This window comes from Salmo salar, chromosome 20 (assembly GCF_965601325.2).
Source record: "Salmo salar chromosome 20, fSalSal1, whole genome shotgun sequence".
NCBI lineage: Eukaryota > Metazoa > Chordata > Actinopteri > Salmoniformes > Salmonidae > Salmo > Salmo salar.
Genome location: NC_138310.1, coordinates 57,950,940 through 57,978,009, shown reverse-complemented (window position 1 = coordinate 57,978,009; position 27,070 = coordinate 57,950,940). Strand labels below are relative to the sequence as shown.

Here is a 27,070-nt window from a genome sequence, read left to right as displayed (position 1 = left end):
AGGTGATTCTGGAGACCAGGTCATCTGATGCAGCACTCCATCACTCTCCTTGGTCAAATAGCCCTTACACAGCCTGGAGGTGTGTTGGGTAATTGTCCTGTTGAAAAACAAATGATCGTCCCACTAAGCGCAAACCAGATAGGATGGCGTTTAGCTGCAGAATGCTGTGGTAACCATGCTGGTTAAGTGTGCCTTGAATTCTAAATAAATCACTGACAGTGTCTACAGCAAAGGACCCCCACACCACCTCCTCCATGCTTCACAGTGGGAACTACACATGCAGAGATCATCCATTCACCTACTCTGCGTCTCAAAGACAAGGCGGTTGGAACCAAGAATCTCAACTTTGGACTCATCAGACCAAAGGACAGATTTCCACCCGTCAAATGTCCATTGCTCGTGTTTCTTGGCCCAAGCAAGTCTCTTCTTAATATTGTCCTTTAGTAGTGGTTTCTCTGCAACAAATCCACCATGAAGGCCTGATTCACACAGTCTCCTCCGAAAAGTTGATATTGAGATGTGTCTGTTTAACGCAGAAGTACTTATTTGTGCTGCAATTTCTGAGGCTGGTAACTCTAATAAACATGTCCTCTGCAACAGAGGCAACTCTGATTCTTCCTTTCCTGTGGTCGGTCCTCATGAGAGCCAGTTTCATCATAGTGCTTGATGGTTTTTGCGACTGCACTTGAAGAAACTTAAAGTTCTTGAATTTTGGTTGAGAGAATGCCAAGAGTGTGCAAAGCGGTCAAGGCGAAGGGTGGCTACTTTGAAGAATCTCAACTATACTACATCAAATTAAATTATTTGTCACGTGCGTCGAATACAACAGGTGTAGACCTTACAGTGAAATGCTTACTAACCAACAGTGCAATTTCTAAGGTAATTTTTTTTTTTTAAATAAAAGATATTACACGGAACCCAAACCGGCTGCGTGCGTGCGCCATCGTGTGCTATCATGCATTAATTTATTTTGTCCCCCTACACCAAACGCGATCACACGACACGCAGGTTAAAATATCAAAAACTCTGAACCAATGACATTAATTTGGGGACAGGTCGAAAAGCATTAAACATGTATGGCAATTTAGCTAGTTAGCGTGCACTTGCTAGCTAATTTGTCCTATTTAGCTAGCTTGCTGTTGCTAGCTAATTTGTCCAGGGATAAACATTGAGTTGTTATTTTACCTGAAATGCACAAGGTCCGACAATTAATCCACACATAAAATGGCCAACCGAATCGTTTCAAGTCATCTCTCCTCCTTCCAGGCTTTTTCATCTTTGAACTTATATGGTGATTGGCATCTACACTTTCATAGTATTACCATGACAACAGGCAAAATATTTAGTCTATCAATCACACACGTGGGTATAACCAATGAGGAGATGGCACATGGGTACCTGCTTCTATAAACCAATGAGGAGATGGGAGAGGCAGGACTTGCAGCGCAATCTGCATCAGGAATAGGAATGACTTCTATTTTAGCCCTTGGCAACGCAGACGCTCGTTGATGCAATAATTGAATAACATGGATTTCTAAAATTATTTTGCAACGCTCGCGCACGCGACGTGTCCGGTTTGGTCAGCATGTTAGGTGAACAATAGGTAGTATAAACATGTATATATGGTTAAAGTGACTATGTATATATGATAAACAGAGAGTAGCGGTAACGTATAAGAGGGGTTGGCGGGTGGTGGGACAGATAGCCCGGGTAGCCAATGTGCAGGGGCACCGGTTGGTCGGGCTAATTGTGGTAGTATGTACATGAATGTATATTTAATTAGATTACCTGCTCAGGAGTCTATTGGTTTAGGGGTAAAAGCTGTTAAGAAGCCTTTTTGTCCTGGACTTGGCACTCCGGTACCGCTTGCCATGCGGTAATAGAGAAAACAGTCTCAACACTGTGGTGGCTGGGGTATTTGACCATTTTTAGGGCCTTCCTCTGACACCGCCTGGTGTAGAGGTCCTGGACGGCAGGCAGCTTAGCCCCAGTGACGTACTGGGCCGTACGCACTACCCTCTACGCACTACCCTCTGTAGAGCCTTGCGGTAAGAGGCCGAGCAGTTGCCATACCAGGCAGTGATGCAACCAGTCAGGATGCTCTTGATGTTGCAGCTGTAGAACCTCGTGAGGATCTGAGGACTCATGCCAAATCTTTTCAGTTTCCTGAGGGGGAATAGGCTTTGTCGTGCCCTCTACACGACTGTCTTAGTGTGTTTGGACCATTCTAGTTTGTTGGTGATGTGGACACCAAGGAACTTGAAGCTCTCAACCTGCTCCACTACAGTCCCATCGATGAGAATGGGGGCGTGCTCGGTCCCCATTTTCCTGTAGTCCAAATCATCTCCTTAGTCTTGGTTACATTGAGGGATAGGTTATTATTCCGGCACCACCCGGCCAGGTGTCTGACCTCCTCCCTACAGGCTGTCTCGACGTTGTCGGTGATCAGGCACTGTTGTGTCGTCTGCAAACTTGATGGTGTTGGAGTCGTGCCTGGCCACACAGTCGTGGGTGAACGGGGAGTACTGAGCATGCACCCCTGAGGGTTACCTGTGTTGAGGATCAGCGTGGCAGAGGTGTTGCTACCTACCCTCACCACCTGGGGGCAGCCCTTCAGGAAGTCCAGGATCCAGTTGCAGAGGGAGGTGTTTAGTCCCAGGATCCTTAGCTTAGTGATGAGCTTTGAGGGCACTATGGTGTTGAACACCGAGCTGTAGTCAAATGAATAGCATTCTCACATAGGTGTTCCTTTTGTCCAGGTGTGAAAGGGCAGTGTGGAGTGCAATAGAGATTGCATCATCTGTGGATCTGTTTGGGCGGTATGCAAATTGGAGTGGGTCTAGGGTTTTTGGGATAATGGTGTTGATGTGAGCCAATACCACCAGCCTTTCAAAGCAATTCATGGCTACAGATGTGAATGCTACGGATCTGTAGTAATTTAGGCAGGTTGCCTTCGTGTACTTGTGCACAGGGACTATGGTGGTCTGCTTGAAACATGTTGGTATTACAGACTCATGATTCCATATGTGTTATTTCATAGTTTTGATGTCTTCACTATTATTCTACAATAGCAAAAATAAAGAAAAACATGGAATGAGTAGGTGTGTCCAAAATTGACTGGTACTGTATGTATATAAACACAGTATTGTATAGCTAACTTTGTGGGGACACAATTCAGTCCCATTCAAAATCCTGTTTTCCCTAACCTTACCCTTAACCCAAAAACCTAACCCAGCTCCTAACTTTAGCGCCTAACATAAAAATAGCATTTGACCTTGTGGGGACCAACAAAATGTCCCCACAAGAAGAGTTAAACATGTCCACACACACACACACACACACACACACACACACACACACACACACACACACACACACACACACACGTCCACGGTTCTCTCCAGACATAACGCTTGGCATTCAAGCCAAAGAGTTCAATCTTGGTTTCATCAGACCAGAGAATCTTGTTTCTCATTGTCTGAGAGTCTATTAGGTGTCTTTTGGCAAACTCCAAGCGGGCTGTCATGTGCCTTTACTGAGGAGTGTCTTCTGTCTGCAAGGTTCTCCAATCTCCACAGAGGAAATCTTGAGCTCTGTCAGAGTGACCATCAGGTTCTTTGTCCTCCTTGATCAACGCCCTTCTCCCCCGATTGCTTGAGTTTTGGGAGGTCAGCTCTCGGGAGAGTCATGGTGGTTCAAACTTATTCCATGTAACAATGGAGGCCACTGTGTTCTTGGGGACCTTCAATGCAGCAGAAATGTTTTGGTACTCTTCCCCAGATTCATGCCTCGGAGCTCTACGGACAATTCCTTCGACCTCATGGCTTGGTTTTTGCTCTGACATGCACTGTCAACTGTGGGACCTTAAAGACAGGTGTGCCTTTCCAAATCATGTCCAATCAATTGAAATTACCACAGGTGCACTCCAATCAAGTTGTAGAAACATCTCAAGGATGATCAATGGAAACAGGATGACCTGAACTCAATTTCGAGTCTCATAGCAAAGGGGTTTGAATACTTATAAAAACAGAAATAACATATTTACATATTTAATAAATTAGCCAACATTTCTAGAAACCAGTTTCAGCTTTGTCATTTTGGGGTATTGTGTGTAGATTGATGACAAAAACATTTAATTTAATCCATTTAAGAATAAGGCTATAACGCAGGGCTGTCCAACCCTCTTCCTGGAGTTCTACTGTCCTGTAGGTTCAGTCCAACCCTAATTTAGCATATCTGATTCAGCTAGTTAAGGTCTTGTTGAGCAGCTAATTAGTAGAATCAGGTGTGTTAAATTAGGGTTGGACTGAAAACTCACAGGACAGTAGATCTCCAAGAAGAGGGTTGGGCAGCCCTGCTGTAATGTAACAAAATGTGGATAAGGTCAAGGGGTCTAATACTTTCCGAATGCACTGATGGATATATAGAGATCTATTTCGATCTAAGAAAGAGTGGGACGGCTAAGCAGAAATATCCCCTAGGGCTGTACATTTTTTTATAAAAGCACCAAAATGTGGCCTTCTTGTTTATCAATGATATAAAAATACATGGATATGGAAAGAGAGAAAGGTCAAATGGTGATAACTCACAGTAGTGTTGCCATCCAGCTCCAGCAGTGCAGCGGTAACGTAGGCAGTGAGCGACACTTGATCCCCGACCCCGCCCTATAACACCAAAGGATGACAGTAAACTTCATCCAACATCATACAGTACTCTCAGGTGCTACAGAGTTTCAAAGTCACACTGATATCAACCGCTTTCAGGCAAAAATCATTGTAGTGTTTAAAACAACATTTGCATGGTATGGTGCACCAAGATAAAGAACAGGGTGGGAAAACCTGTTAAGCCCTTCAGATTCAAGTGTACTGTTCTGGAGATACACAAAAGATGTCAGGACTAGTCAGACTCCGGTCATTTTGGTGAGGTGGTGTGTTCTCAGGACAGGCTAAAACATGCTTGGGATTCTTGTTGTGCTCAGCATGTGCTTTTTTGGGGCACACGTGGGGTCCTAAGGTCCTCCTGAACAGTACATTATCCCAGGTGTCAGTGCAGGATGAATTATGTAAAGTACACATATTTGATGTATTGTTATCAAGTATTTTGTTTATCTAGGATTTTATGCCGACTCCACCATTGCACTAAATAGAATGGGACACTTTTGCACCAGAACCTCCTGCTGAATCTCTGCCCTTAACGTCACCTTTTCACATTAGGTGGCAGCAGTAAGACACTCCTCCTCCTCTTATTTCCAGCTAAGCTCTGATTCCCCTTTACCTTCATGCCGTTATGGAAGAGTTTCCCCACTGATGTGATGCAGCCATCCTTCTGTTGGTGACTGGCCAACCAGGCCTTGGCCTGGGCAATGTGGGCGGGGTCCACAAAGATGTAGGGTTTGGCCCCGCCAAAGGACTTCAGCACAAAGGAGGTGAGCCTGAGAGGACACAGGGAAGATGTTACTGGAGACTAAACTCAGCAAAAAAAGAAACGTCCCTTTTTCAGGACCCTGTCTTTCAAAGATAATTCGTAGAAATCGAAATAACTTCACAGATCTTCATTTGTAAAGGGTTTAAACACCATTTCCCATGCTTGTTCAATTAACCATAAACAATTAATGAACATGCATCTGTGGAATGGTCGTTAAGACTAACAGCTTACAGACAATTAATGCAATTAAGGTCACAGTTATGAAAACTTAGGACACTAAAGAGGCCTTTCTAATGACTCTGAAAAACACCAAAGAAAGATGCCCAGGCTCCCTGCATGCACGTGGCTTAGGCATGCTGCAAGGAGGACTGCAGATGTGGCCAGGGCAATAAATTGCAATGTCAGTACTGTGAGACGCCTAAGACAGCACTACAGGGAGACAGGACGGACAGCTGATCGTCCTCGCAGTGGCAGACCACGTGTGACAACACCCGCACAGGATCGAGACATCCAAACATCACACCTGCGGGACAGGTACAGGATGGCAAAAATAACTGCCCGAGTTACACCAGGAACGCACAATCCCTCCATCAGTGATCAGACTGTCTGCAATAGGCTGAGAAAGGCTGGACTGAGGGCTTGTAGGCATATTCCTAAGCAGGTCCTTCCTGCAAGCTCATCCTGACATGACCCTCCAGTATGACAATGCCACCAGCCATACTGCTCGTTCTGTGCGTGATTTCCTGCAAGACAGGAATGTCAGTGTTCTGCCATGGCCAGCGAAGAGCTCTGATCTCAATCCCATTGAGCACGTCTGGGACCTGTTGGATCGGAGGGTGAGGGCTAGGGCCATTCCCCCCAGAAATGTCCAGGAACTTGCAGGTGCCTTGGTGGAAGAGTGGGGTAACGTCTCACAGCTGGTAAATCTGGCACAGTCCACGAAGAGGAGATGCACTGCAGTACTTAACGCAGCTGGTGGCCACACCAGATACTGACTTAATTTTGATTTTGACCCCCCCCCTTTTTTCAGGGACACATTATTCAATTTCTGTTAGGCACATGTCTGTGAAACTTGCTTAGTTTATGTCTCAGTTGTTGAATCTTATGTTCATACAAATATTTACACATGTCAAGTTTGCTGAAAATAAATGCAGTTGACAGTGAGAGGATGTTTCTTTTTTTGCTGAATTTAGATGTGGTTGGCCTTACCTAAACTATGGATCATATAATCTAGATAACAGTGGCTAGTAGCCATACTGTATGTGCTGAAAGCCAACCCTAACTTTGCCACAATAACAATTGGCTTCAGCACATCCTAATATGGATTTGAGACAATCACATTCTACCTTTATTACATACTGTTAACACCCTTAAATCAAATGTCATTTTCTAGAGTGACTTAAAAAAACAAACATCTAAATTGTAGAAAAATCTAAGAGACGGTATTATGACTGTGTGGACTTCCAATAAACTGACCAGGTGTTTCCAGACTCATCACTCTTCCCAAAGGCACTGTAGGAGCCATCACCATGCTTGTAGTTGAGCTCTCTCTGGTAGCCTGCAACATAAATGGCCAAATGAACAAACAGACTCTCCTTCTAGGGACAGGTACTGTATGTGGAAGGTGCAGTTAACTGGTTTTGTGCCAAATATAGGCAACATGTTGTTGCTAGTCAGAGGGGAGATGCACACAGAAATGAACAGACTACAAACTGTCAGAGACCGTGTTCATCTTTGCAGAGTCCTGTTCAATCACAACTCATTATTTAAAAAGCACAAGGCTTATTGCAAACTATCTTGTCATATCCCATTTTATGTATTAAATTAAGCATGTGTCTTCAGAATAGCTAGCAGCCTATTTACCAGGGTTGTGTCCAGTAGGGAGATTTTTTTTAAATGCTATTGAGTAAAATAGGGAGTGTAGGCTGCAACTGAACATGTCTGATAATAAATGCTTGTTTTTCGTTGCAACATATTTTAAAACAGTTTTGTTATGTTGTGCCTTACTGAACCAGACCCAGCTTCCTCACCACTCTCTAAGAAGCCTGTGGCCCTGGTCTGGATCTCCATGGTGAGCTGCCTGGTGCTCTGCAGGTAGTTGAGGATGTAGATATTGGGAGCAAACAGCACCATGTTCTGCTCTCCACAGCCATAGGGCATCTGCAACAGGCTGTCCAGGTTCTTCATGGCCCGGCCCATCAGGTCACCTGGTGAAAGAGACCAACCATTGAGGCAAGCAATCAAACATTGGTCTCTAGTTAATGGCAGTTATTTGACCTGCAGATCCCTGTTCCTTACCCTAACATTAATCAATGCTTATCCCTATCCTCACCCATAACCGTAAGGGAATCATAGATCTGCAGGTTGAATATCCACTACCCTCGTCATGAATAGAGGGATGAAAAATCCTTGCCAACACTTCATCTGCACCAAAAGGAAAACATATCCTGAACATTTTATAAAACTTAGAATTAGGTGTGAAAACTCAGCAAAACAAACGGAGTATTCTCACCTAGTACTGAGAGCGAGGCCTTGGCAGAGCCCTCCACAAACACCTCAGGCAGCTTCAGAGAGATGTCCTTCTCCACCGGGCCCTCTGGTGACGCGAGACAGAAACATGAGAGACTGAGTGACTTGAAAACCGGTATAACCAATTAAAAAGTATTTGTCATCTAAACCAAAACAAATGAACGTCAACTTCATCATCAGGGTAATTATGAGAAAGTAAAATGACTGATAGAGGTCAGGAGATCACCTGCAGGGCAGAGCAGGGCGTTGTGGCTAACCGTCTCCTGGGTTCCCTCGGCCTAATAGAGGGAAATTGACTTTTTTCAGGAAAAACAGCACCAGATTAAAAGTCTAATGATGACAACTCTAGTTCATTCGATCCTAGAATTTATATGGTAATCACTTAAAGGTTAATTAAATGTTTTTGACCTGAAAAGTAGACTGTTCAGATAAGTCTACGTCCCAGGCCGTCTGTTGTGTCAGTCCAGCTATACGACTCAATCCAAAATATATGCATTAAGTAATTCACAGATTACATTTTTCTTCAAACTTGTAAAAATATTTCCTATTTATTTATTATGCATGGGCCGGTGTCTAACTGTATTTGCGCTTGGTCCCCTCATCAAAAAACCAAACATACAATAGCAGGGGATATAAAGTCTAATGCATTTACCCTCACCCTAGTGTTACTGAAAACATTTTATCAATATGGGAGAAAGAACAGTGGACTTGCTATACAGGACAGACACTCACCTCTACCAGCAGTGTTTGTACAATGGTGTCAATGCGTCCTTTCTCTGGCACCGTGGCCACTTCGTTGCCGCAGAGCTCCTCAGTCTTCAATGCCTCGGCGCTCACTTTCACACTCACCTCCCCTATAGTTCAGGCCAGGGAGACATTAACATGCAAGTCTAGACCAGTCACCCATCAGCCTGCCCCCTTTCACCATCTCATCCTAAAGTTAAATCTAGACTTGGTTTCTTCTCATCGTAATCGCTCCTCTTTCACCCCAGCTGCCAAACTAACCCTAATTCAGATGACCATCCTACCCATGCTAGATTATGGAGACGTAATTTATAGATCAGCAGGTAAGGGTGCTCTCGAGCGGCTAGATGTTCTTTACCATTCGGCCATCAGACTTGCCACCAATGCTCCTTATAGGACACATCACTGCACTCTATACTCTTCTGTAAACTGGTCATCTCTCTATACCCGTCGCAAGGCCAATGGTTGTTGCTTATTTATAAAACCATCTTAGGCCTCACTCCCCCCTATCTGAGATATCTTCTGCAGCCCTCATCTTCCACATACAACACCCATTCTGCCAGTCACATTCTGTTAAAGGTCCCCAAAGCACACACATCCCTGTGTCACTCGTCTTTTCAGTTCGCTGCAGCTAGAGACTGGAACGAGCTGCAACAAACACTCAAACTGGACAGTTTTATTTCAATCTCAATCATGGACACTCTTACTGACAGTTGTGGCTGCTTTCCGTGATGCATTGTTGTCTCTACCTTCTTGCCCTTTGTGCTGTTGCCTGTGCCCAACAATGTTTGTACCCCATTTTGTGCTGCTACCATGTTGTGCTCCTGCCATGTTTTGCTGCCGTGCTGTGTTGTCATTTTAGGTCTCTCTTTATGTAGTGTTTTGATGTCTCTTGCCGTGATGTGTGTTTGTTCTATATTTTTTATATAATTTATTTTTAATCCCAGCCCCCATCCCCGCAGGAGGCCTTTTGGTAAATAAGAATTTGTTCTTAACTGACTGTCCTAGTTAAATAAAGGTTAAATAAAAACATTATTTAAAAAAATAATCCTCTAGCCTCTCCTCTCAGTCACTCATGTACACTCACTCACTCACTCACTCATGTACACTCATGTACCCTCCCCCACTCCACTCACTCACTCACTCACTCCCTCACTCCCTCCATCCATTTATTTGATACCCCCTGAGGGAGATCTTTCTGAGCACATCAGATATCCCTCTTGTTAGCACAAGCAATTGTCAACATTTCTTTACAGGGCTAGGATATACAAGGAATGTATTTGAGCCATGTCTATTAGATACATAACTGAATATTCTTACATTTCGGTCTGACAAGAGCTGTGCAAAGTGAATAATGTTGTCCTTAGGCATTATAGTGGTACCACAAACGGCAAAATAAACATCCTACCCCCTCTTTGGCCCTAACCCGTCAACATTTGCATTAATTAAGGGTCTGGATAGGTATAAGCAGTTTAGTGGAGTTACCACCATATTTATTACACCTTACAGAAGAGTTAGTGGTAAGGACCAAGGTGCAGGGAGTACATTTGGAGCCTTGTGATAGATTGACAGAGAGTACTGTATGGCTCACCCAGAGCAGTTGGGGTGAGGATCCACTTGAAGGTCCTGCTCTCTTCAGCACACAGACACAGAGTGTACTGGCAGCCTTCACATGGCTTGGCTGTGAACTGGTCCGACTCAGCTAGAATCACCTTCACCTAGGAGAAACACATGGGGCCAATCTCAAGTCTTTCCTAGATTCCATGTGTCCTCTCTTCTCTTGTCCTTAATGTCAGAGCGTCAGGTTGTCTACAGGGATGTAACGCCCTGGCCATAGAGGGGTTTTTAGTTCTCTATTTTGGTTTGGCCAGGGTGTTACATGGGTGGGCGTTCTATGTTGGTTTGTTTCTTTGGTTGGCCGTGTGTGGCTCTCAATCAGGAACAGCTGTAGTTCGTTGTTGCTGATTGGGAGACCACATAGGCAGCCTGTTTTTCCTTTGGGGTTTTGTGGGTGATTATTTTCAGTCTAGGTTTTTGTTAATCCTGACAGAACTGTTGGCTGTCGTTTCTTTTCATGTTTTGTTTGTAGTGTTCATTCGTTGATTAAAATCCGTTATGATGAACACATCCTCCGCTGCACCTTGGTCTCTTTCTGACAACGGCCGTTACAAGGGACAATCCAAATGAAGTGGGACTGGAGAGGTAAAAGAAATTAGACAATACTGGGAGGGCTTACCATGATACACTTGGAGAGGTAGTTGAACACTGTGGCCTTGAGTGTGAACACCTCCCCCCGGATGACAGAGTAGGGCAGCGTCAGGCTCACAAAGAAGGGTTGGAAGGCAGTGAGGCCAGTGTTGGGAGCCAGGCCAAAACCCACTGGGGAAGTACAGAATGCCCCTGCAGCCCACTTAGTGATGGTGTCTGGGACAGTCTTCTCAACATTCACCTTTCCTGTATCTCTGGTGGGTGCAATAAAAACAAAATGTATATTACCATTTGAACACATGGTTTATGGTCAATTCAATAAAGGTTAAATACCCCCCCCCCCCCCCCCTTAAAAACAACCCCTTGGACAAAAACGTCCCTGTATTTCCCTATTACAAGGCATTGTCAGCTCAGCACCCCATTAAAAGGGATGTGCGTTAAACTAAATAGAAATTTGACTACAAATATGGTGTCTGTTACAGTGCTTACCCAACAGGCACCAGGTCCCAGATCCAGGTCTCAGGGAAGTATGTGCGGACGGTCTCCTTAGGCCCGTCAGAGGCTCCAGCGTCTGAGGTCTCCGACATCATGTAGGCAACTGACACTGGAGCATCAATTTCATCTAGGTATTTAAATAGGATAGATGTAAATAGAAACCAATCCTTTATTAGGTTAAGACTAGAAAGGTTTACACATTCGCGTATCATACCATCTTGTACCATCGAGCCTTTTTCCATAGAAAAGTGTAGGTTACAGTTAAAAGGGTTTTTCACGTCGGAGTTGGTCAGGATCTTGATTCCAACTTCCTAAAATTCAAAGTACAGAAAATTCTAAAACAGTGTCCAGAAATAAAGGCTATATCATACCTGTGTTTCAGTTTAGCTAAATTATATGGGTGTTAGTTTAAAAACCCAAACATTTTTGTAGATACTGTGTACATGTCTTTCTACTCATTTCTGAAACATCACTTCACAGACCGCATTCCATTTTAATTTATTCAGTGGCTACTTCAAAAAGACCACATTTTAGCTTGAACCTCTTACTAAAATATTAAGTACACACACACACACACACACACACACACACACGCACACGCACACACACACACACACACACACACACACACACACACACACACACACACACACACACACACACACACACACACACACCTTTCCATATCCCAAACAGACAAAAACAGCAAACTTATTTGAGACTCTTACTTTAAAGACGTTGTAAACGTCGTTTTTGTCATTGTTGGGGCCAAACAAGAATGAGCGTTTTTTCCGATCAGGTACGGGTGTTGCTTCCAAATCCTCGGCCAGTTTAAGTACAGGTAGAGGGGCAACCTCCAGCTCCTCTTCAATGATTGGAGGATATGGTAGGCATGGGTAGGGGTCAAAGTCTTCTACTCTGTATGAATATCCAGACAACTTCTGAACAGGCAGCTGACTGAAGACCTGCAGAGAGAGAAGTAATATACCTCTTATAATACTGACTAGATCATCCGCAGCATCTTGACATGGTCAGAGCGTGGTCAGAAAGTGATCAGAGGTTACAGGGTCAGTACAAGGTCAGTGCATAGGATAACACCTGGGTTAAATACATATAGCAAATACTTGATTTAGCTTGAGTGGTACAAGAGAACCAATGGAATAGTCCCAAAAGCTTAAACTTTAAGTATCAGACAGTTGTTAAAACATGGTTAGAAGAAGCTGAAAGTAAGCCGGATCCTATCTTGAAATATATGGGTGCACAAAATCAATGCCAAAGGAGGATTTGTGTGATCAATGGTTAGTCAATGGATGGGCTGTGTACTGTCCCAAATGGCACCCTACTCCTTAGTACACAGTACCGCACTACTTTAGACCAAACCCCTTTGAGGCCCAAAAGTAGTTCACTACATAGGGAATAGGGTGCCATTTGGGACGCATCCATGGAGAACGTACAGAGTCTAAGCTGAGCTCCTGTTCAGGCTGCAGCAGCAGCACACTCTGGTCGATGGCCCTGAGAGAACAAAGAGACCCTGGGTGGGCCTGGAGGCTCAGAGAGGTCTTCTCCCCTGGCAACTCCTGGAGGGACGAGAACTTCAGGGATACCTGGAGAGGAGAAAGGAGAACACATCACAGCAAATGTTTAAATATATCTTCTGTGCCTTCAGAAAGTATTCATACCCCTTGACTTACACCACATTTTGTTGTGTTACAGCCTGAATTCAAAAATTGTTTTAATATGTTTTTTTCCCCTCACCCATCTACACACAACAATAACAAAGTGAAAACATGTTTTAGAAATGTTCGTAAATATATTTATAATGAAATATCTAATTTACACAAGTATTCATCCCGAGTCAATACTTTGTATTAGCACCTTTGGTGGCGATTACAGCTGTGAGTCTTTTGGGGTGAAGTCTAAGAGCTTTGCACACCTGGCTTGTACAATATTTTCCCATTATTCTTAAAAAATATATATTTGAGCTCTGTCAAGTTGATTGTTGATCATTGCTAGACAGCCATTTTCAAGTTTTGCCATAGATTCTGAAGTCGATTTAAGTCAAAACTGTATCTCAGGAACATTCAATGTCGTCTTGGTAAGCAACGCCAGCATAGAATTGACCTCGCCGATGATAAACATACCCATAACACGATGCAGCCACCACCATGCTTGAAAACGCAGTATGAAGAGTGGTACTAAGAGATGTGTTTTGTTGGATTTGCCCCAAACAAAACGCTTTGATACTCAGGACATAAAATGTATTTCTTTGCCATAATTTTTTCACTATCACTTAAGTGCCTTGTTGCAAAAAGGATGAGGATCAGTGACACAAAATCTCAATTCAATCAATTCTAAATTCCGTCTAACACAAAATGTGAAAAAAGTAAAGGGGTGTGAATACTTTCTTTAGGCACTGTCGACTAGCATACATGTCCAACACATTGGTTCATTTCAAGTACAGTAGAAAACTGATGTGCATATTGGAACAGAGCCCACATATAATAATAGTGCTAGAGTACTGTGTAGAGGAACAGAAACAAACCCAATGATTTTGTGATGATCCAAGAGGTGCAGTTGAAGCATTTTATATCATAGTCTGATGCAAAATCATTTTGGAAATCGAATGTAGTGCACATTGCCCCGATATATCCATATGGCTCAGGCTCTCTGATGTGACATTTTGTCATCTCATGTAGCTGGCGAAAGGTGCCTAGTTGCCTACCTTGTTTTTCAGGCAGAGGTGAATGGGGAAGTCTCGACTGTCTGCTACTGCCTCCCCATCAGGCAGCATGGTATACACCACTACCTGGGCTAAAGGGGTCAGCTCAGGCATTCGCTGCAGTGAGAGCGTCAGCTCCCCTTGGTTTACTGAAATGAGAGACAGACAATGGGATTGGTATTAAGTCACCGTAAACCACCTGTCATCCAATACGGACATTGTGATCTGTGATTAGTCTATGAAATTTAAATATACTTTGCACTGTGCAGTAAGAACTTGTATTGAAGATGTAATCTGGCTGATTGAATCCTGTCGAGACAGATTTTCATCCCATGCCAGTTTAATGCCACTAGGCCTTTCGACAAGGTATTTTCTCTAATCAAGTGGGGTTCTGAGAAGTCCTAATAAAAATGTCAGGAAGCATTCGGGAGAATCCAAGACCAATTAATTTACCGTTTCCTTCATTAACGGTCACAGGAAGACGGCCGTGCTGCTGAATGCTGCCTCTAGATATAACCTGGGACATAAGAGAACTTTTCAGCTTCATGTAAAGTATTGTACGGTTTGCCTGATCCATTCTTAAAATCTTTCCAGACATGACAATCAAATACCAAAGTAAGAAATATATATATTCCAAAACTACAGACGAAAAAAATCATGTTAGGTTGTATTTTGAGTGAAACATCCCTTTAACCTTACCAAATAGAAAAAGTCCAGGGTCTTATGTCCCTTTATCAGCTCCTCCCCCTGGATGATGTAGCGAGCAAGAACAATACCGTCCTTCTCACAGGAGAACTTCCCTTCACCCTGCATTATCTTCACAAAGCTCTTGCTCTTCGAATAAAATTTCCTTGCGAAATGGTAAGCGGATGTATATTCTGGTCTACGCACACCGTGCATGTACGGATAATCCTCCTTAACCTTTTGATAACGAGCCTGGTTGAAGAAATACAGAAAATGTACGAAAAATCAACAATTGTAGTAACCTTAGAGAATACACCATGAGAAATTAATGATCTCATTCTGAACAAACATTTTCATATTTGAATAATATAGCATTAAATATTTAATAGAGGAAAACATGAGTGAGTGACAACTGACCAACAGAGACACAGACTCAGAACTCCATAGAGAAGTGTCTAGAGAGAAAGAAGCAATGCCCTTGCTGTCTGTGGTGAGAGTCCAGTTCTCAGATGTGCCACTGTTTTGTAGGAAGAGATACACAGGCTCATTGGGAACGGGAGTAGAGTCTGGACCGGTCACTTTGATCTGAAAACACAGGATAGGATGACTGCAGATGTCCAATATACTACATGTAAACTCCCATTGCACACAACACATCAAAATCTATGGTTTAGATGCTCCAAATGATACATTAACATTTATCACAACTTCTTTCACAAAGATTTTCCTGAGCAATCCATTTCCCTGCAGTGTTATTAAAAAGGCATTTGTTAATACATTTTGTCCTCACCTTCCCCTCGTATGCAATCCCTGGTTTATATGCTTGGGGCACATCCTCAAAACAAACAGTTATGATGACATTGGTGAAGCTTGCCTTGCCACTACCTTTAAGGATGACCCCTGGAGAGAACACAGGCAAGGGTCAGAGGTTAACAGTTGAGCATGTAAACACCTCTACGTTAAAGATTAAGTTCTCTCCTACCCGTTCCATATTCCTCCATCTCAGCCTCCACTTCGAAGTCATCAAACTTTGATTCATTTAGACCAAACCGGGTCACGTCAATAATTTGGGTTGCACAACCAGTTTTGTCAGTCTAGGGAGAATGAGTACAGTTATTGTAGGTCAGCTTAGCTCCTCTACGAAAGCATGCTTCCATAAACCTCACAAATTTCACCACAGTGAGTTCTATTTGTCATTGAAGGATTTAGCGTAACAAGAATAAAAAATACTTACTTTCATAAGATACAACTCGCAGATATTACTAGACTCAAATAACCAGTGAAGTCGAATGGCATTTCTGCAAACTTTCATCGTGACAGACCCCAGCACTGGTTTTCCATAAGTGTATCTACAAACAAAGTCACCAGAAGAATGACAATTCAAAAATGGCAAATACAAGTGTTGTAAAAATAGAAACAGCTATGAACTTGAGCAAGTATCAAACATGGGTCAGTATCTATAAAGTATAGTCTATGCAACACACACATTAAGTCCTAATATTCTGCCCATAAAATGTCCTTGTTTAATAGCTTGTTTGTCATTATCATTATCTTGCTGGTCATTATCATCTTATTATCTGTAATGCTTGATCATCTTATTCACTTACTTTCCACAAACTCTCAGTGTTGCTTGATTGTCCAGAATAGTTATTGTTTGGGGAAGATGGACTTTCACCTCATATTTGGGCAACACTGTAAAAAAGACATATTGATATTACTTCTTCATTGTCTGTTGAACTACACCAAAAACAAATCAGACCACAATTCAAACCACCATGTAATCACAATGTAAAAACAATAGAATCAGACACAAGACATCACCATATTCTTTGATGTCAAAATTTTGGGAGGTTCGTTCTCCCTTCTCATTCCATGCAGTGATGATGTAACTTCCTTGCGTTGCCTCTGTAGACATGGGGTGGGACAGGTCCAGAATTCCACTCACTGTTGACTGGTTCAACCACTGAGCAATGCGGTTGGAGTTGGGGTCCTGTATACAGATTCATAATAGGTTGAAGGAAGGTATTTTTGTTACAGAGGCAGGCGTTGTATCAATTCATGCCGCAGTACATATTGGCAGGTAATATTTTTGAAGGGAGATCATGACATTATTATTGCTTATGTTATATATGCAGATTTGGTTTTTAGGTGCAATAGATGAGAATGAGTCTCACCTGAAGTTCCACTGTTTCATACTACAAAAGAGAAACAAACATTCAGCATTTACATTGGGCCCCCCCAAAAAACATTTTTAAACTGTACTTGTATTACTTCCCAGAATAGTTTGGTGTCAGAAATGGGTTTAAAACATTAAAATACCTAACTTTCCAAAACAGTTTCCACCGTACAGGCATCTACAGAGCTACAGTACAGAGCAGGCCTTGAGCTCCTGTTGATTCAGATGCTCTGATCAAACAGCCAGGCCAAACGAACTCTGACCACATGTTTGCTGATCCACCCACCCACCCACCCACCGACACTACCCCATAAAAAAAGGGACTGCAAGAGAATGAAATCATTGCTCCATCACGTCGCTTCCTCACTCAACCTCTCCCAAATGATACAGCACCTCCCTAGAATGTTCCAATGCTGACTAACACTGGGTTGTCCTGTACAACCCAACTTAAAAATGCTTTGAAAGACTAACTTTATTTTTATTGAATAACACTGAGAGTAACTTACCATCTGATTGAATGACAAGAAACTAGCATCCAGCGAGACGATTCTGAACTTGACTGGAAAAGTGGTAGAAACATTTATCTATATAGCATCTGTCTATATACAGTATATTCATCATCCATTTCAGTAATGACCTTTCCTCAATATAAGTACGTATAATTATCCTTCAACATTATTAACAAACGAAAAGGGTCAGTTTAGTACATTTCAGTGTTGATCAAATAATGTATCTAACTACCTGTCTGTCCAGGTTTGTAGACTGGTTTGTCTGTCTGGAAAATGGTGAGGAATCTTTTGGGCTTGATAAAGATCGTGGTATTTTTACTCATCACATCCTTCCTCCCCTTGATGCTAACATGGACAGTGGCCACACTGTCAGCCTTCACTGTGGGTACCTGTACAACATGAACAAGACAATGGATGTTTAGAAATTCTAAAATTCTCTAGCTCCTAACCATAGCTTGGCTCTCCTAACAGTAGTTTGAGAAGAGAGCTTTTTGTTAAAATGGTGGCTAGTCATACTTCGCTATGCTGAGGTTAAAATAACAGCTATTACATTTCATAGGTTGGATCATTTTGCATACAGCCCGGAAACCAAGTTGAGTTCCACACAACATGACTGAGTTACAACCAAACTATTCAGAATTAAAGACTGAAATGAATGTGTGTTGTTGAATGAATGCGCATAGCTAGCTTGAGTCTAAGAATAGTGTTTTGTTTAGATAAAGAATGACCAGTACAGAAGAAGAGTCAGGAGTTTCTATCAACTGTAATCTGATATACACAGAGTATACAAAACATTAAGGACACCTTTTCTTTCCATGACAGACTGCCCAGGTGAATCCAGGTGAAAGCTATGATCCCTTATTGATGTCACTTGTTAAATCCACTTCAAATCAGTGTAGATGATGGGGAGGAGACAGGTTAAATTGGCAAGACAAAATATTTAAGTGCCTTTGAACTGAGTATGGTGGGTGCCAGGTGCACCAGTTTGTGTCAAGAACTGCAACACTGCTGGGTTTTTCACGCTGAACAGTTTCCCGTGTGTATCAAGAATGGTCCACCACCCAAAGGACATCAAGCCAACTTCGGCCAGCATCTATGTAGAACGCTTTCGACAACTTGTAGAGTCCATGGCCCGACAAATTAAGGCTGTTCTAAGGGCAAAACTCAATATTAGGAAGGTGTTCTTAATGTTTGGTATACTCAGTGTATGTACAACTAGTGGGGGTTACTGTTCAACTAAAATCAATATGACGCGAGGCACAGGTTGCGTAACACCCAACACTGACGGGAAAGAGACCTAATTCAAAGTGTCAGCTACTATTAAAGCTGATGGCGCCGGACAGTGTTAGTTAAGTAAACAAATGACGTCAACATTTAGCAAATTGGCTTGTTGACTGTAGTCGGGATGCTTTTGCATGTGAGAAGATTGAATAGGGCCACATTCAGTAGATCACATTGTTGTGGAACTTTGCAGTTAGAAATGTCATTGATAGAGCTGGCATGATTCCTTAATCTACATGTCAGAGGCATGTTGGTTCTACATAATACACTGCTCAAAAAAATAAAGGGAACACTTAAACAACACATCCTAGATCTGAATGAAAGAAATAATCTTATTAAATACTTTTTTCTTTACATAGTTGAATGTGCTGACAACAAAATCACACAAAAATAATCAATGGAAATCCAATTTTTCAACCATTGGAGGTCTGGATTTGGAGTCACACTCCAAATTAAAGTGGAAAACCACACTACAGGCTGATCCAACTTTGATGTAAAACAAGTCAAAATGAGGCTCAGTAGTGTGTGTGGCCTCCATGTGCCTGTATGAACTCCCTACAACGCCTGGGCATGCTCCTGATGAGGTGGCGGATGGTCTCCTGAGGGATCTCCTCCCAGACCTGGACTAAAGCATCCGCCAACTCCTGGACAGTCTGTGGTGCAACGTGGCGTTGGTGGATGGAGCGAGACATGATGTCCCAGATGTGCTCAATTGGATTCTGGTCTGGGGAACGGGCGGGCCAGTCCATAGCATCAATGCCTTCCTCTTGCAGGAACTGCTGAGACACTCCAGCCACATGAGGTCTAGCATTGTCTTGCATTAGGAGGAACCCAGGGCCAACTGCACCAGCATATGGTCTCACAAGGGGTCTGAGGATCTCATCTCGGTACATAATGGCAGTCAGGCTACCTCTGGCGAGCACATGGAGGGCTGTGCAGCCCCCCAAAGAAATGCCACCCCACACCATGACTGACCCACTGCCAAACCGGTCATGCTGGAGGATGTTTCAGGCAGCAGAACGTTCTCCACGGTGTCTCCAGACTCTGTCACGTCTGTCACGTGCTCAGTGTGAACCTGCTTTCATCTGTGAAGAGCACAGGGCGCCAGTGGTGAATTTGCCAATCTTGGTGTTCTCTGGCAAATGCCAAACGTCCTGCACGGTGTTGGGCTGTAAGCACAACCCCCACCTGTGGACGTCGGCCCTCATACCACCCTCATGGAGTCTGTTTCTGACCATTTGAGCAGACACATGCACATTTGTGGCCTGCTGGAGGTCATTTTGCAGGGCTCTGTCAGTGCTCCTCCTGCTCCTCCTTGCACAAAGGCAGAGGTAGCAGTCCTGCTGCTGGGTTGTTGCCCTCCTACGGCCTCATCCACGTCTCCTGATGTACTGGCCTGTCTCCTGGTAGCGCCTCCATGCTCTGGACACTACGCTGACAGACACAGCAAACCTTCTTGCCACAGCTCGCATTGATGTGCCATCCCGGATGAGCTGCACTACCTGAGCCACTTGTGTGGGTTGTAGACTCCGTCTTATGCTACCACTAGAGTGAAAGCACCGCCAGCATTCAAAAGTGACCAAAACATCAGCCAGGAAGCATAGGAACTGAGAAGTGGTCTGTGGTCACCACCTGCTGAACCACTCCTTTATTGGGGGTGTCTTGCTTATTGCCTATCATTTCCACCTGTTGTCTATTCCATTTGCACAACAGAATGTGAAATGTATTGTCAATCAGTGTTGCTTCCTAAGTGGACAGTTTGATTTCACAGAAGTGTGATTGACTTGGAGTTACATTGTGTTGTTTAAGTGTTCCCTTTATTTTTTTGAGCAGTATATATTTCTATCGAAGCCTTCCACAATGTTGTAGCCTGCTGAACGCAGCACAGTTGCAGCTGACCTGGAAGGGGGTGCAGCGATAGAAATCCTGTGTTACGGCCTCCTCCAGTAGAATGGTGCTGCTGCCACCCTCCATCTCCATCGACACCTTCAATGACAGAGGCTCTGTGGCTTGGTGGACCTGAGCACAAAGTTTCTCTGTGGTCCCTCCTACCACTTCCGAGCTGACCATCACCAGGTAAATCCTTAAAGGGGAAAGAGTCAGCATGAATGCAGCTGTGGTAATAATACTTAAGTGGCAGTGTACTCAAACTGCTCTTTTGTTCCTCTTTTTGTTCCTACTGATGTTTTAAAGTTGGGGACAAAGTTATCAAAATCGTCTCTGGCTATGTGCCCCACTCAGGCCAACCAATGAGAAATGGAGGGCACGATTGATTTTGTGTCGGACAGCGTTAGAGGGAATACCAATGAGCCGATTTTATGGTCTGTCAACCATGTCTTGGGGATCAGTGGTGTCATGCCCATCGGGGAACGTGCCCCCTCAGATTTGTCCAGTTTAAAATAAAAATACACTGCATCGGAAAGTATTCAGACCCATTGACTTTTTCCACATTGTTACGTTACAGCCTTATTCTAAAATTGATAAAATTAATTTTCTCTTCATCAATCTACACACAATACCCCATAATGACAAAGCGAGAAAAAAAAGTTGACATTTCTGCAAATGTATTAAAAATAAAAAAACAGAAATACCTTATTTACATAAGTATTCAGACCCTTTGCTTGAGCTCAGGTGCATCCTGTTTCCACTGATCATCTTCCATCATTCTTAAAATGGAAGAGCTGGCCGCACAGCCAAACTGAGCAACTGGGGGAGAAAGGCCTTGGTCAGGGAGGTGACCAAGAACCTGATGGTAATTCTGAGAGAGCTCCAGAGTTCCTTTGTGGATATGGGAACACCTTCCAGAAGGACAACCATCTTTGCAGCACTCCACCAAATCAGGCCTTTATGTTAGAGTGCCAGACGGAAGCCACTCCTCAGTAAAAGGCACCTGACAGCCCGCTTGGAGGAGTTTGCCAAAAGGCACCTAAAGGACTCTGACCATGAGAAACACAATCCTCTGGTCTGATGAAACCAAGATTGAACTCTTTGGCCTGAATGCTAAGTTTAGAGGAAACCGGGTACAATCCCTACGGTGAAGCATGGTGGTGGTAGCATCATGCTGTGGGGATGTTTTTTAGCAGCAGGGACTGGGAGACGAGTCAGGATCGAGGGAAAGCTGAATGGAGCAAAGTACAGAGAGATTTTTGATGAAAACCTGCTCCAGAGTACTCAGGACCTCAGACTGGGGTGAAGGGTCAACTTCCCATAGGACAATGACCCTAGGCACACAGCCAAGACAACGCAGGAATGGCTTCGGGACGAGTCTCTGAATGTCCTTGAGTTGCCCAGCAAGAGCCGGACTTGAACCCGATCGAACAACTCTGGAGAGACCTGAAAATAGCTGTGCAGCGACACTCAAAACAAACTTTATTTGTCACATGTGCCGAATACAACAAGTGTAGACCTTCCCTTGAAATGTTTACTTACAAGTCCTTAACCAACAGTGCAGTTCAAGAAATTCCCCATTCGACTTGACAGAGACATTTTGCAAAAATGTATAAAAACCTGCTTTTATTAGTGTCATTATGGGGTACTGTGTGTAGATTGATGAGGGGGAAAAAACTATTTCATCCATTTTAGAATAAGGTTGTAACATAACAAAATGTGGAAAAATTCAAGTGGTCTGAATCCTTTCTGAATGTACTGTATATACAATGAACAAAAATATAAAGCACAACATGTAAAGTGTTGGTCCCATGTTTTAGGAGCTAAAATAAAAGATCCCAGAAATATTCCATAAGCACAAAAAACATTTCTCTCAAATGTTGTGCACATCCCTGTTAGTGAGCATTTCTCCTTTGCCAAGATAATCCATCCACCTGACAGGTGTGGCATATCAAGAAGATGATTAAATCGTTACACAGGTGCACCTTGTGTTGGGGACAATAAAAAGCCCACTCTAAAACGTGCAGTTGTCTCACACAACGCCATGCAATTGGCAAGAATGTCCACCAGAGCTGTTGCCATAGAATTGAATGTTAATTTCTCAACCATAGCCGCCTCCAATATCATTTTAGAGAATTTGGCAGTACGTCCAACCAAGCCTCACAACAGCAGACAACTAGTAACCACGCCAGCCAAGGAACTCCACATCCGGCTTCTTCACCTGCGGAATCATCTGAGACCAGCCACCCGGACAGCTGATGAAACTAAGGAGTATTTCTGTCTATAATAAATCCCTTTTGTGGGGAAAAACTCATTCTGATTGGCTGGGCTTGGCTCCCCAGTGGGTGGGCCTGGCTCCCAAGTCAGTGGGCCTATGCTCTTCCAGGCTCACCCACGGCTGTGCCCGTCATGTGAAATACATAGATTAGGGCCTAATGAACATATTTCAATTGACTGATGTTCTTATATGAACTGTAACTCAAATAAATCGTTGAAATTGTTGCATGTATATCTTTGTTCAGTATATACACAGTACCAGTCAAAAAGGTTGGACACCTACTCATTCAAGTTTTTCCTTTTTTTAAAATCATTTTCTACATTGTAGAATAATAGTGCATACATCAAAACTATGAAATTACACATATGGAATCACGTAGTAACTAAAAAACAATTTTTAAATCAAAAATATATTTAAGATTCTCCAAAGAAGCCTTGATGACAGCTTTGCACAATTTTGGCATTCTCTCCACCAGCTTCACCTGGAATGCTTTTCCAACAGTCTTGAAGGAGTTCCAACATATGCTAAGCACTTGTTGGCTGCTTTTCCTTCACTCTGCGGTCCAACTCATCCCAAACCATCTCAATTGGGTTGAGATCGGGCGATTGTGGAGACCAGGTCATCTGATGCAGAACTCCATCACTCTCTTTCTTGGTCAAATAGCCCTTATACAGCCTGGAAGTGTCCGGTTGTCCTGTTGAAAAACAAATGATCGTCCCACTAAGTGCAAACCAGATGGGATGGCATATCGGTGCAGAATGCTGTGGTAGCCATGCCGGTGTGTGCCATGAATTTTACATAAATCCCAGACAGTGTCACCTGCAAAGCACCCCCACACCTCCTCCATGCTTCACAGTGGAAACCACATATGCAAAGAATCATTGCTTCACCTACTCTGCGTTTCACAAAGACAGCGGTTGGAACCAAAAATCTAGAATTTGGACTCAACAGACCAAAAGGACAGATTTCCACCGGTCTAATTTCCATTGCTCATGTTTCTTGGCCCAAGCAAGTCTCTTATTATTGGTGTCCTTTAGTAGTAGTTTCTTTGCAGCAATTCGACCACGAAGGCCTGATTCACAGTCTCCTCTGAACAGTTGATGTTGAGACGCGTCTGTTACTTGAACTCTGAAGCATTTATTTGGGCTGCAATTTCTGAGGCAGTTAACTCTAATGAACATATCCTCTCCAGCAGAGGTAACTCTGGGTCTTCCTTTCCTGTGGCAGTCCTCATGAGAGCCAGTTTCATCATAGTGCTTGATGTTTTTTGTGACTGCACTTGTCAAGAACTGTGAAAGTCTCTTCATTTTCCAAATTGACTGACCTTCATGTAATGATGGACTGTCGTTTGTCTTCTCTTATTTGAGCTGACTTGCCATTATATCAACTTGGTCTTTTACCAATAGGGCTATCTTCAGTATACCACCCCTACCTTGTCACAACATAAATTATTGGCTCAAATGCATTAAGGAAAGAAATTCCACAAATTGACAAGGCACACCTGTTAATTGAAATGCATTCCAGGTGACTACCTCATGAAGCTGGTTGAGAGAATGCCAAGAGTGTGCAAAGCTGTCATCAAGACAAAGGGTGGCTACTTTGAAGAAACTCAAATATAAAGTATATTTTGATTTGTTTAACACTTTTTTGGTTACTACATGACTTCATGTGTTATTTCATAGTGGATGTCTTCACTATTATTCTAAAATGTAGAAAATAGTACAAATAAAGAAAAACCCTGGAATGAGTAGATGTGTCCAAACGTTTTACTGGTACTGTATATTTAAAAAATAAATGTGGTAAATTATTTTTGTTGTTTATCTGTAATACTACTAGCCACCTAGCATCTGTATGAAGTTGGCTTTAGCTAGCCCACATATGCTCTCAATCGCCCAACCTCATTAAGCTAGAAATAAGCCATTTCAGGTTATCAATCAAGTTAGAGTAGGTTGGGAGATTTTAGAAATAATACTCACATTCCTTTAAATATTTTACCCAGAGCAGATGCAGAGAAACATATTTAGTTTATTTAAAGAGGCAATCTGCTGTTGCTACATCCCTTTTTGGACTTCTGAATGAATGATATGGTCCTATTGATTCTTGAAGAATACAACTTACAGATGCCATTTCTTAATTTGATCATTCTGCATAAAACGCAAATGTAGTGTATTCAAGGTTTAAAAAGACTTACCTACAACTTTTTTTACATGAATTATAATCCACATAATAATTCACATTTACACAGTTTGCTGTAGCAAACTGGCTCAAATTAAGATCCTACATCTGTATAAATGGCTCATGAGCTTAGTTCAACTGTCATACACCATCAGAATACCCCAAATAAGCAAATAAATTCAAATGTTCTGTCACATGCGCCAAATACAACAGGTGTAGACCTTACAGTGAAATGCTTACTTAGGAGCCCCTAACCAACAATGCAGTTAAAAAAACAATAAGAAACAAAAGTAATTAAAGAGCAGCAGTAAAATAATAATAGCAAGACTATATACAGGGGGGTACCGGTACAGAGTCAATGTGCGGGGGCATCGGTTATCGAGGTAATATGTATATGTAGGTAGAGTTAAAGTGACTATGCATAGATGATAACAGAGAGTAGCAGCGGTGCAAAAATGGGGGGCGGGGACAATGCAAATAGTCTGGGTAGCCATTTGAGTAGACGTTCAGAAGTCTTATGGCTTAGGGGAAGAAGCTGTTTAGAAGCCTTTTGGACCTAGACTTGGCGCTTCGGTACCGCTTGCCGTGCGGTAGCAGAGAGAACAGTCTATGACTAGGGTGGCTGGAGTCTTTTCTTCCTCTGACACCGCCTGGTATTTTTTTATTTAACTAGGCAAGTCAGTTAAGAACAAATTCTTATTTACAATCACAGCCTAGGAACAGTGGGTCAACTGCCTTGTTCAGGGGCAGAACGACAGATTTTTACCTTGTCAGCTCGAGGATTCGATCTAGCAACCTTTCACTTACTGGCCCAATGCTCTAACTACTAGGCTACCTGCCGCCCCGGTATAGAGGTCCTGGATGACAGGAAGCTTTGGCCCAGTGATGTACTGGGCCGTACGCACTACCCTCTGTAGTGCCTTGCGGTCGGAGGCCGAGCAGTTGCCATACCAGGCAGTGATGCAACCAGTCAGGATGCTCTCGATGGTGCAGCTGTAAAACCTTTTGAGGATCTGAGGACCTATGCCAAATCTTTTCAGTCTCCTGAGGGGGAATATGTTGTCGTGCCCTCTTCACGACAGTCTTGGTGTGCATTGGACCATGTTAGCTTGTTGGTGATGTGGACACCAAGGAACTTGAAGCTCTCAACCTACTCCACTCCCGTCGACAAGAATGGACGTTGACGGAGAGTTTGCTGTCCTGGCACCATACGGCCAGGTCTCTGACCTCCTCCCTATAGGCGGTCTCGTCGTTGATCAGGCCTACCACTGTTGTGTCATCGACAAACCGTGCAGGACAGCAAACTGCAGTGCAGTCATGAGTGAACAGGGAGCACAGGAGGACACTGAGCATGCACCCCTGAGGGGCCCCTGTGTTGAGGATCAGCGTAGTGGATGTATTGTTACCTACCCTTACCACCTGGGGGTGGCCAATCAGGAATTCCAGGATCCAGTTGCAGAGGGAGGTGTTTAGTCCCAGGGTCCTTAGCTTATTGATGAGCTTGGAGATCACTATGGTGTTGAACGCTGAGCTGTAGTCAATGAATAGTATTCTCACATAGGTGTTCCTTTTGTCCAGGTGGGAAAGGGCAGTGTGGAGTGCAATAGAGATTGCATCATCTGTGCATTTGATAGGGCGGTATGCAAATTGGAGTGGGTCTAGGGCTTCTGGGATGATGGTGTTGATGTGAGCCATTTAGTCAGGTTACCTTCGTGTTCTTGGGCACAGGCACTATGGTGGTCTGCTTAAAACATGTTGGTATTACAGACTCGGACAGAGAGAGGTTGAAAATGTAGGTGAAGACACTGCCAGTTGGTCAGCGCATGCTCGCAGTACATGTCCTGGTAACCCGTCTGGCCCTGCGGCCTTGTGAATGTTGACCTGTTTAAAAGGTCTTACTCACATCGGCTGCGGAGAGCATGATCACACAGTCTTCCAGAACAGCTGGTGCTCTCATGCAT

General features: G+C 43.3%; 1 protein-coding gene across 3 annotated transcripts in view; it reads right to left on the bottom strand.

Moving 5' to 3' along the window:
- The window catches only part of LOC106580937 (alpha-2-macroglobulin), a 39,416-nt gene that overhangs the window by 9,584 nt on the left and 2,762 nt on the right, over positions 1–27,070 (bottom strand). For 2 of the 3 annotated variants that reach the window (XM_045703673.2, XM_082966571.1), the window contains exons 2-27: positions 20,669–20,852; positions 17,721–17,877; positions 17,486–17,538; positions 16,978–16,998; positions 16,625–16,793; positions 16,411–16,495; positions 16,038–16,152; positions 15,786–15,897; positions 15,594–15,703; positions 15,221–15,388; positions 14,819–15,055; positions 14,573–14,636; positions 14,123–14,268; positions 12,855–13,004; positions 12,129–12,365; positions 11,615–11,711; positions 11,395–11,527; positions 10,934–11,159; positions 10,289–10,415; positions 8,686–8,807; positions 8,180–8,231; positions 7,937–8,020; positions 7,455–7,631; positions 6,901–6,982; positions 5,275–5,431; positions 4,590–4,664 (exon numbers count right to left, since the gene is read on the bottom strand). In XM_045703673.2, coding sequence (XP_045559629.1) covers positions 4,590–4,664; positions 5,275–5,431; positions 6,901–6,982; positions 7,455–7,631; positions 7,937–8,020; positions 8,180–8,231; positions 8,686–8,807; positions 10,289–10,415; positions 10,934–11,159; positions 11,395–11,527; positions 11,615–11,711; positions 12,129–12,365; positions 12,855–13,004; positions 14,123–14,268; positions 14,573–14,636; positions 14,819–15,055; positions 15,221–15,388; positions 15,594–15,703; positions 15,786–15,897; positions 16,038–16,152; positions 16,411–16,495; positions 16,625–16,793; positions 16,978–16,998; positions 17,486–17,538; positions 17,721–17,877; positions 20,669–20,852 — 3,340 coding nt within the window. The remainder of the gene's footprint in view (positions 1–4,589; positions 4,665–5,274; positions 5,432–6,900; positions 6,983–7,454; positions 7,632–7,936; positions 8,021–8,179; positions 8,232–8,685; positions 8,808–10,288; positions 10,416–10,933; positions 11,160–11,394; positions 11,528–11,614; positions 11,712–12,128; positions 12,366–12,854; positions 13,005–14,122; positions 14,269–14,572; positions 14,637–14,818; positions 15,056–15,220; positions 15,389–15,593; positions 15,704–15,785; positions 15,898–16,037; positions 16,153–16,410; positions 16,496–16,624; positions 16,794–16,977; positions 16,999–17,485; positions 17,539–17,720; positions 17,878–20,668; positions 20,853–27,070) is intronic. The other variant, XM_082966572.1, reaches the window with a different exon arrangement.